The 10,661-nt window shown below is 42.2% G+C and overlaps 1 protein-coding gene across 1 annotated transcript in view; it reads left to right on the top strand.

The window, feature by feature from the left end:
• Positions 1 to 10,661, top strand: part of cdhr5b (cadherin-related family member 5b) — a 17,448-nt gene that overhangs the window by 5,201 nt on the left and 1,586 nt on the right. The window contains exons 5-13 of the mRNA XM_032522928.1: positions 1,071 to 1,157; positions 1,390 to 1,491; positions 1,824 to 2,009; positions 2,604 to 2,694; positions 2,794 to 2,891; positions 3,583 to 3,786; positions 5,211 to 5,321; positions 5,418 to 5,484; positions 9,650 to 9,804. Of these exons, the coding sequence (XP_032378819.1) occupies positions 1,071 to 1,157; positions 1,390 to 1,491; positions 1,824 to 2,009; positions 2,604 to 2,694; positions 2,794 to 2,891; positions 3,583 to 3,786; positions 5,211 to 5,321; positions 5,418 to 5,484; positions 9,650 to 9,804 (1,101 nt within the window). The remainder of the gene's footprint in view (positions 1 to 1,070; positions 1,158 to 1,389; positions 1,492 to 1,823; positions 2,010 to 2,603; positions 2,695 to 2,793; positions 2,892 to 3,582; positions 3,787 to 5,210; positions 5,322 to 5,417; positions 5,485 to 9,649; positions 9,805 to 10,661) is intronic.

Raw genomic sequence — 10,661 nt, 5'->3', positions numbered from 1 at the left:
CAGCGGGAACATAAAACTTTAAATAAAAAGTCTCCTCCACTCCTGCTCGGCTCCTCTCCCCAAGACACTAACACATGATTATAATAAATAAAATTACAATAATTAAAATATATAATATACACTGTACATAGAGAAAAGAGAAGGGGGGGGAGAAAAGAAAAAAAGAAAAGTTAAGATAAACAAAATAAATAAAATATATAAAATTTGTGTTGATAAATAAAAGGGTTAGGGGTTAGGGTTAGGGGGTTAGGGTTTAGGGTTAGGGGTTAGGGTTTAGGGTTAGGGTTTAGGGTTAGGGTTTAGGGTTGGGTCAGGGTTAGGGGTTGGTTAGGGTTAGGGGGTTAGGATTAGGGTTAGGGGTAGGTTTAGGGTTAGGGGGTTAGGGTTAGGGGTTAGGGGTTAGGGTTAGGGGTTAGGGTTTAGGGTTAAGGGGTTAGGGTTAGGGGTTAGGGGTTAGGGTTAGGGTTAGGGGGTTAGGGTTTAGGGGTTAGGGTTAGGGGTTAGGGTTAGGGTTAGGGATTAGGGGTTAGGGTTAGGGTTTAGGGTTAGGGTTTTAGGGTTAGGGTTAGGGTTGGGGTAGGGGTTGGGGTTAGGGGTTAGGGTTAGGGTTAGGGTTAGGGTTGTTAGGGTTAGGGTTAGGGTTAGGGGTAGGGTTAGGGGTAGGGTTAGGGGGTGAGGGTTGGGTTAGGGGGGTTAGGGTGTAGGGTTAGGGTTAGGGTTTAGGGTTAGGGTTAGGGTTAGGGTTAGGGGGTTTAGGGGGTTAGGGTTAGGGGTGAGGGGTTAGGGTTAGGGTTAGGGGTAGGGTTTAGGGGTTAGGGTTAGGGGTTAGGGTTAGGGGGTTAGGGTTTGGGTTAGGTTAGGTTTAGGGGTGCGGGTTAGGGGTTAGGGGTTAGGGTTAGGGGTTAGGGTTAGGGGGTTAGGGGTTAGGGTTAGGGGTTAGGGGTTAGGGTTAGTGGTTGGGCAGAGACTTTTCAAAACAACATCTAATTGAGGGTTGCTTCAGTGATTCATTCTTTGAAAATAATGTGTTTCATGTTAATGTTGCATCACACTGACTGTTTTTGTCCCAGCTGTCGCCTGTAGACACATCCGTGGGCCGCTTCCCTGCAACCGACTTAGACGGCCTCACAATCTACTACACACTGACGCCTGAATCTGTAAGACCTTGTGTTTCTTTTTCTTTCAACCCTCAGTAGTTCCAACATGTATATGAATCCTCGTTGTTTGTCTTCCACCAGAATGAGATGAGACACTAGTTTAATGTCAAGTACAGAAATGTGATGGCACGTTTATCCTAACCTAGCACAAAGACTCAAAGAAGGTGGGATGACTGCTAAAAAGGCCGATCTAAAGAGTTTTTTTCATGTTTGTTGAATTGGATTTCTGCAGAATGGTTTTAAACTGAGATCGCCCACCAATCCAGATCTCCTCGTTGAGACGCCTCTCGACTACGACAAAGTCAAAAATGTCCAACTGATATTATTTGCTCAGGTGAGTGCTGCTAACTGCTGCTTCTAATCACTGATTTCCTTTTTCAATCGTAACTAAAAAAAATGACTTACGTTGTCTACGAAAGACTATAAACCAAATAGAAATCAAAGACAACACCAAAAACTAGTGTTCACGGGCAGGGCCTTCAATCTCTTTAATAATAATGAATGGGTGGTTTATTCTTATGCAACTTTAAAAATGTTCGGACCTCACAGAATCATGAGTCCCTCAACAGCTGAACCATGTGAGACTATTTTGTTCCAGTTTCTCAGACATTGGCGAATCTACGTTGTACTGAGATAATCAGGTTGTGTTTTTTCTTTCTTTCTAAGGACACACCATTGGCACGGGCCAGTAGCAGTGTGTCATTCACTGCCAGCACCACCATCATGGTCACCATCTTAGACGTGGACAACAGGCCGCCGTGGTTCCAGCCCTGCAACAAGCACGAGGTCGGGGGGGCTGTGATCTGCCAGAGCGACGGCTACACCACCGCGGTTGTCTTAAACGAACAAGAGGTGAGACACTGTACCTGGAAAGTCCAAAGGAAAAAGTCCAGCGCTGATTCTGAACTGGCAAACGTAGATGGAGTGAAGCCATGTGATGTTGGCTGAACGGCCTCATTTGATCCATGAGCCCATGAGCCAATCAGTGAGCTCCGCTCTCAGGTCGGAGAGTCTCCAGCTGATTCTAGTGGCCTTCAGGCTGAACAGGGAGTGATAGAAACACTGTGATTCTCCTCAAACCCTTTCATGGTGTTGCACTTGGTTGAACATATGAAAAGCAGCAGAAGTACTCGTGTGAAGAATGAATGAACAAGAGAGTTTAGGAGAGACAAGCCCTTTCTTCCACACCTCCACACACCTGACAAATCACGTAAAGTAGCCTATGCATGATTGTTGGATTGTCAGTTTTAGACAGATATTGTTGGATGCAGCCAAATCCAAATCTGCCGTCAGAAAGGATGTTTCATTCAGACGCTGTGAATAATTAGTTTGAAGCCGGCTGAGGCCTTAATGCAGCCTCTGAAGACCGCTGTGCTCGTGCTAGAGGATTACTTTCACTTCTGTTGCCAGACACAAGACGGTGATGAAGTGTTTTCTCCTCTACAGACCGGAGTATTACCTCTGAAACCAGGACCGCTGTACGCTGTCGACGGAGACTCAGGGATAAATGAGGCAATGATGTACTCATTCTTGAATGGTAAGCATCGTATTATAATAAACAACACTCCATAGTCCCCACATATATAAGTGGATGATGATTGGCAGGTAGAAGCAGCTCAGTGTGTCTGTGCTTTAGGAGATGCTGGCGGTCTGTTTGCGATCAACCCAAACACGGGGAACATCACCATGCTGAAGCCGACCGATGTTTTGGAGACGATCCATCTGACAGTGCTGGTAAAGACAAAACACTGACTTGTTGTTTTTTTGATTTGTTCAAATGATGGTGTCTCCATTGTTTTTTCCCAGAGCCATTAAGCAACCACTGAAGACTCTAAGGTCATGTCGTCCTTAGTCTTATTTCTGGGAATTTGGAAAGTTTTATAAGACCAAGAAAAGGAGTTTACAGCACCAAATATTAATTGATTAGTTGTCATCTACTTTATTAATCAACAACTATCTTGTTAAACCATTATTCAGTTTGAGTCTTTTTTTTTTAATTCTCTGATTCCAGCTTTCCTAAGGTAAATATATTCTAGTTTCTCTCCTCTGTGACAGTAAACTGAATATCTTTGAGTTGTGAACAAAACAAGACATTTGAGGATGTCATCTTGGGCTTTGGGGAACACTGATCAACATTCCCCCCCCCCCCCCCCCCCCCCCCCCGCCATATGTAGTTTAGGATTGTACTTTCAAATGAAGTTCAGTAGTTAGTGCACACTTGGCAGTTTGGAGAAATTTTTAAAACAAAGTCAAGATTATACTGTAAAATCAAATTAACAGAACATCCAATTAAATCAATACATACGTTAGTCATTCATTGAAAGATTTACAGAAGTTCAGAAATGTATTAGGTGGAGTTGGACGTCTGTCTTAAACAGGCTATTTCTAAAACTGTGGTGACAGTCCTGCTGCTTGTCTCTCTCAGGCTGCTCAGAGGACGAACAGTTTTCAGTTTGCCACCACCAGCGTCACAGTCAATGTGCAGGTGAAGAGTCTCCACCCTCCGAAGTTTCAAAGTCCTCAGTATGAAGGTGTCATCACCGCAGTGGGCGTCATGGCGATGGACCCGAATAACAAGGACCAGCCGCTGCGGATCCTCGCCACGGATGATGACTACACCGCCACTGGGGTAGAGTCACAGAGTCCAGACTCTGTTCACTTCCACTGACTCAAATTGTGTTTCCATGTACCTGTTTTTTCTGTGCTTTTTCAATTTTATGTATAAAATAACTTAAGTGAAAACACACGAAAGCTTCTAAAAATTGCGGAACATTTGATCCTTGGGTAAGGAAGAAAAATTGGCGGATCGATAAAAGTCAAATTCGACTACGAATGATCTATGTTAGTCTATCTCGTCTAAATTGTATTGTCTATGTCAGATTGTTCAAGTGCCGCAGGGAATTCTGTCTGATGTCTGATGTCTTTCAGGATGGATGTCCTTAACCTTCCGCTTTCTTTGTGTTACTTAAAGCTCCGGTTGATTTCTGAGGACTATGGTTACCTGGTTCTCAGGTCTCTGCAGGGTAAATCCAGACAGCTAGCTAGACTATCTGTCCAATCTGAGTTGTCCTTTGCACGTCAAAACAATTTTTGAACATACACGTTCCACCGAAACAAGCTCCTTCCTGAGGTTATTTTGCAGCGGCACCGTGGCTCCGTCCGGCGCTTAGATTGCCCAAGAAGATTGTGATTGGTTTGAAGAAAAGGCAATAAACCAGATCACGTTTTTCACCCATCTAGGAATACTGTGTGGACTAGCCAGACCTTCCTCCGCAGCGCTGTGGAGGAAGGTCTGGCAATGCAAGACTAGATCCATGTGAACCTTCCCCACAAAAAATACATGAAACAAATAGAAATCTCCATCTTGTTTTTCAAATCAACTTCATTTGTTTGAGATTTGACCAAAGACTTGCTATAACTAAAAGTTGAGCATTACACGCCTCGCCAATAGCATGAAACTTTCCAGCCATCCACACAACGTTCACTACACTTTTAAATCACGGCCCAAGCCTCATTCAGGAGACAGGACGTGTGTACACTTTCAAGCCATTGGCACCGCTTGATATCTGCAATCTTCAGCTATGGGGTATCTTTGCTGGAGTTCTTTTAAAGAGCCCATCTCGTTGTGTCGTCTTCTTCTGCAATTGTATTTTTTTTCCTACAATCTTTGGTAAATTTTGATGGCAACTTGACTTCAGACATTGAGTTGTTGGAAAAGAAAACTTCTGATTTATTGGGTAACATTACGTGCTTTTGTATTTTCTCTGAATACATTTGCAAATGTTAAAGGTTTATGGTTTTAAAATGCAAATTTCAGATGTAGGCATTGATTTAAAGGTGTGGACTATTATAACTAATTATAACTATAACTACTAGACTATTTTGCATCACATTTTTTAGTAAACCCTCTTAATTCCATAAATAAGTAGTGGGTTTTTGTTTCACTGAATATTCATTGTGTCAGGTTTGAGTGTTTGATGACTGAGGCAGTGTTTTGGGAGTGTTCTGTCTACCTGATGTGCGTCACAAACCTGATCCTTTCTGTCCAAACAGGGTCTAAATCCCCACATCACTTACTACGTTGATGGGAACAGTGATTTCTCCATCATTGACGGCTATCTGTTCATGACAAAGGATCTCCCAGAGGCCACATTATCTCTGCAAGTGAGTTTAAAAAACCTACGTATAGTCAAACTTTAAAGTTACTGATTCATTGGTCATCTTCTTATTAAGCACTCAGCTTTAACTTCCTACTTCCAGGTGGTGGCGATGGACACGTCTAACGACGAATCGGCTACAGCTCGGCTCACAGTGGAGGTGACATCAGGTAGGAAAACAACCTCCACAGATCGCTAAATATTGAAAAGTCTGGCTCCACTTCATCTTTGGCTGAAAACGACGTTCCACCAATGTACTGCATGACCTTAAATACACAACAACATGAGTGTCAGAATGAAGAGCTTTTAGTATTACGCAAATGGTTTCTGCCACAGAACGTTTTCAGGAACCTTTTAATGAATTCAGGAAAGCAGAAATGAAGGGTGTACATTTATTACACTGGATAGTCTTGTTGGGAGTGTGGGAAACTGAGGCTGATTATTTCCTGTCAGCTGGGATTAGTTATGTTTTTAATTTATGAAATGCATTCAATGTAGCACAGTCCTGTGGTTGGTCTGCCCTCATGTCACACAAAAGCAGCAACAGAGTTCACTTGGATGTAGTCAAAGACCTTTGTGCATTTACAACCCAGTGTTTGATTGGCAGCTCCAATAACATTAAATGACATGTCAGTTAGCAGACGCTTTTATCCAAAGCGACTTACAATTGCTACATATCAGAGGTTGAGGAGCAACTAGAAGAGAAACTAGTATTTTGCTTGGTTAAAGCGTAACTCTCGTCAAAATGCAACCTAGGGTCTTTTTGTGAATGTACCTGAGTCAAACTTTCGTTTAAAACAGACAGAAGCGTCACTTTTAAGATTCACATTATTCTTGTTTTTCGGTCAAATGGCCTTTTGAATTGGAGAGCTAGGGGCGCTACAATGCTAGCATCAAAATCTCTATTTTTTAAAACACTAAGAAGGCTCGACACAAAATGAGACCTTGCTCCAAGTATCACCAGGGGCTCTACACATGCACTAAGCATTGAGAACATTGTTTGTGTGCACAGATTTTACTAAAAAGAAAATGTTTTGAACATATGTGACCCAAAGCTAGTTTGCTCCAGGTGGTGTAAGTAGACGTGGAGACACATCTGCATGAGTTGAACATTTTTCAACTTGTTCCAAAGAATTGTGCATTTCCTGAAGCTTTATGATTCCACTTCATGAACATTTACAGACAGGACAAATTAACAGAAAAACTAAACACCTAAAGTTCATGGTAAGATTTAACATCAGGCCAGGGGCGTCATTCATTGCTCCATTGTTCCGACCTCTCAATAACCCAAAAAATTCCCTTTGATCCTACAGCCCACTAGTCGGACGTCACTTTGTTTCGAAAAAATAAACCATCTACTTGACATCCCATTTTTCCGACCATATAGGCTTTTTATATAGGTTAGGATAGCTAATTGGTTGGGGTTAGGCATTTGACCTGGAGTGGTTAGGGTTAGGATAGCCGATTGGTCAGGGGTTAGGACCTGTACAAATGGGGTTACGTTACGGGGAATTTGGGACACTGAACTACAAACCAGTGCAGAAGTTGTGTGGATTAGGCTAGATAAACATTTAAATGTGTTAATAAACTAGATAAAAGTCATTTCGCTTGTTATTGTTTATTCAGATTTTAGATTATGGGAGGTGATCCACAAAAGCCAAGCTCTATGGTCGGACAAGTGGGATGTCAGAGCAGAGGGTTTTCATTTTTTGAAAGGGACGTCGGACTAGTGGGCTGTGGGAGCAACGGGAATTTTTTGAGTTATTGAGAGGTCGGAACAATGGAGGGTCAGAGAAATGACATGGCATCCATTCATCAACCATCTTGAGTGCTTTGCATCCACTCCAGTCTGAAGCACCCATGACTTGAAACCATAAGCTTCAAAAAGTGTACTCTCCTCCCAGGTCTCACCACCACCAGTTTGCCTGAGAGCACTACAGACATTACGGTAACGACGTCCACAGGGGAATCCACCACCGACTTCGGTACGACCAGTGAAAGCATCGTCTCCACCACTGATCCTAGTTTGACCAGTGAAGGCATCGTCTCCACCACTGATCCTAGTTTGACCAGTGAAGGCATCGTCTCCACCACTGATCCTAGTTTGACCAGTGAAGGCATCGTCTCCACCACTGATCCTAGTTTGACCAGTGAAAGCATCGTCTCCACCACTGATCCTAGTTTGACCAGTGAAGGAAGCGTCTCCACAGCTCACCCAGGTGGTCACTTTTTTCTCCCCATACCTTCAGTCATATCAAATATTAATATTCCCAGAAGATGAAAGAGACCACATCTAAGTTAAGTCCAGTTATGTTTAAGAGCTGCTGGCTTTGACCAGAAAAAGTGTCTTGTTGTTGACATTCAAAGTGACCAACCACAGAGCTCTGCTTTGTTGTTTACCGACAGCATCACGTCTGAAAAAGTGCTACCAGATTCAAACAGACCGACCTGAAACTCGCACTCCAACTCAATCCTGAACTAGTAATAATGAACACCTCAAAAATCAAAAACTCTGACATGTAAAGAGACTTTGCAGTGAGCCTGCTGTAGACGTCCTTTAGCCTATTTTGCCTCAATCTCTCAGGTTTAGTTTAGTGCTTTTCTACAGGAAAAACATATGTGGACAACTTTGTAATTTGGGTGTAAAAGCAACACAATAACCCAAAGCAATATCCTACTCTGAAGTAGAGACCTAATAATTATCTGTTACATTCCTTTTGAGCCGAAATCGAGTTTGTCTGGATTAGTTTTGGCTTTCCTTAGAAACTTATATCATAATATAGTATGCCATAAAAAGTCATGGTATAGTATTACATAAAAAAAAGTCATGAAAGTGGTAAAAAATCATACTATAGTAAGACAAAAAAGTCATTTAAAAGTCATTAAATAGAAATAAAAGTCGTACAAAGTCATAAAAAAGTCATAAAAGTAATTATAAAGTCATAAAAAGTCATAGTTTAGTATGTCATAATAAAATGAATTGAAAAGTAAAGAAAAATGATTAAAAGATCATAACAAGCAATTGTACGGTTTGTGATAAAAAGTTAAAGTATAGTATATAGAAAATTAGTAATTAAAAAGTCATTGAAAAAAGCCTATCAGGTTAGGAATGACGACTTGTTGACAGGTAGTGGTTGCATAGCAACTAGTGGCATCTTGATTGTCACTGGAATTAATTGTTCACTCCCAATCTACAATTTGCTACTCTTTCCTCAAATGAATTAGTTTTTGGATGCTCTGTGACTTCCCATTACCCCAAAAAGGCCAGCTACACAGTATTTATTCAAAGACAGCAGTTTATTAACGCCCAAAACAACAACCAAAAGTTCACTAACCTACACTTCTGTAACAAAAACTAAATGTATAAATGACAAGTCTATAATCCAAGCTCCTAAATAAAAAATAAGACAAAGGGGACTTCTCACTCCTACAAAGCTGCAATGTTTCCAATAACTTTCCAAATGGTTTGACTATGATTGTATTACCTACAGAAGATTTTTCATGACAACCCACACTAGATGCTGTTTTATTGTTGGAAGTGGTAGAGGTGAAGGAGAGAAGGTTGTCTGTTGAACTGATGTCTTCCGTTGGTCCAATCAAGAGACAGCTAGGTAGACTATCTGTCCAATCTGAGTTGTCTTTTGCACGACAAAACAACTTTTTAAGGTACACGTTCCACCAAAACAAGTTCCTTCCCGAAGCGATTTTGCAGCGGCACAGTGGCTCCGTCTGGTGCTTGGCACCGCCCAAGAAGATTGTGATTGGTTTAAAGAAATGCCAATAAACCAGGAATATTGTGTGGACTAGTCAGACCTTCCTCCGCAGCCCTGTGGAGGAAGGTCTGGCAATGCAGGACTAGTAATCCCTTCGAATGGACCAGTCATAGGTCACCACCTAGATCAGTCATAGGTCACCACCTAGATCAGTCATAGGTCACCACCTAGATCAGTCATAGGTCACCACCTAAGATCAACCAAACAGTCATAGGTCACCACCTAGATCAGTCATAGGTCACCACCTAGATCAGTCATAGGTCACCACCTAGATCAGTCATAGGTCACCACCTAGATCAGTCATAGGTCACCACCTAGATCAGTCATAGGTCACCACCTAGATCAGTCATAGGTCACCACCTAGATCAGTCATAGGTCACCACCTAGATCAGTCATAGGTCACCACCTAGATCTGACACATCAAAACAAATAGGACCCAGGGTTATAACGATTCAGACTGCAGTCACATTTAAGATTGACGCCAAGTTGGATTCTGACTGAGCTGTTTTTTGGGGACACCTGCAATCGGTGACCTTTGTTCCTGCAGCGATCGTACCGTCAGGCGGCTACGGGGTGGTGGACATGGCGGCGCTCGGTGCAACCCTGGGTGTCCTGCTGTTCATCTGTCTGGTGGTCATTGTGGTGCTCGCTGTTCGCATTCATAAAGGGAAAGCCAACTGGAAAAAGATCTACGAAGCCAGCATGTTCCAAAGCAACGTAAGTTCAAAAGGTTGTCGAAGTGCTCGGAGTAAGGGCGAGTACAGCTAACAGAAATGTGTTGCTGCTATCTTCAACCATCTAGGTATTCATCTGTCTGTCCAACAATTTGGGTCAGAGACAGATATCCAATCAGATTTCCATGAATTTCTCTGCGGATATAAAGGGCTCTCGGGGAATGAGTCCTGCTATTGGTTATCCTCCATTTCCCTAGGACCATTTTTGAGGCAAAATTTCCATTTGTTCTGAAGAAATCTGAATCCCTTGTAAAACAATTAAGTCAAATAGAGTTAAGTTATAAGCATGGACCTTTGGCCAATAGCAGTTGTGAATGCTATTGCAGGGCGGGCCTTGCCTAGAAGTTTTGTGGGTTCCATAATAACTGAAGGATTTAAACCTCTCCTCTCTAAGTGAAGCTCCCTATGGCGCCATTTTGATGCTACCAAGCAAAACAACTGCGTTTGTTTCCTGTGAATGTCTATACAAAGAATCAGCTCATAGGGCCTACAGTTCATAAAACCTCCTTCAGTTTAATCTTTTTCTAAACTATATTAACTTGTTCTGATGCATACAAATAATCAAGCAACAAAAACTAAATAAACCTATGTTAGAAGTTTATTTTGTAAAGATATCCGAACAACTAGCTTAAACGGACTGTCTCTGACACGACCAAAACTAACAGGGAACATATATGTCTTTTCCACCGAGGCTAACCAGGCGCTGGTTCTGGTTCTGGTGCTGTTGCCAGTTCGGTGCTGGTTCCACTTGCCAATTATCTAAGAAACTAGCTTGATTTTCCCCAGCCTGAGAGCCAGAGTACAGGGCTACGTCACAACGTCACTGCAAGTACCTCCGTT

The sequence above is a fragment of the Etheostoma spectabile genome, chromosome 8 (assembly GCF_008692095.1).
Source record: "Etheostoma spectabile isolate EspeVRDwgs_2016 chromosome 8, UIUC_Espe_1.0, whole genome shotgun sequence".
Lineage (NCBI taxonomy): Eukaryota > Metazoa > Chordata > Actinopteri > Perciformes > Percidae > Etheostoma > Etheostoma spectabile.
This window is presented reverse-complemented; position numbering and strand designations above follow the sequence as displayed.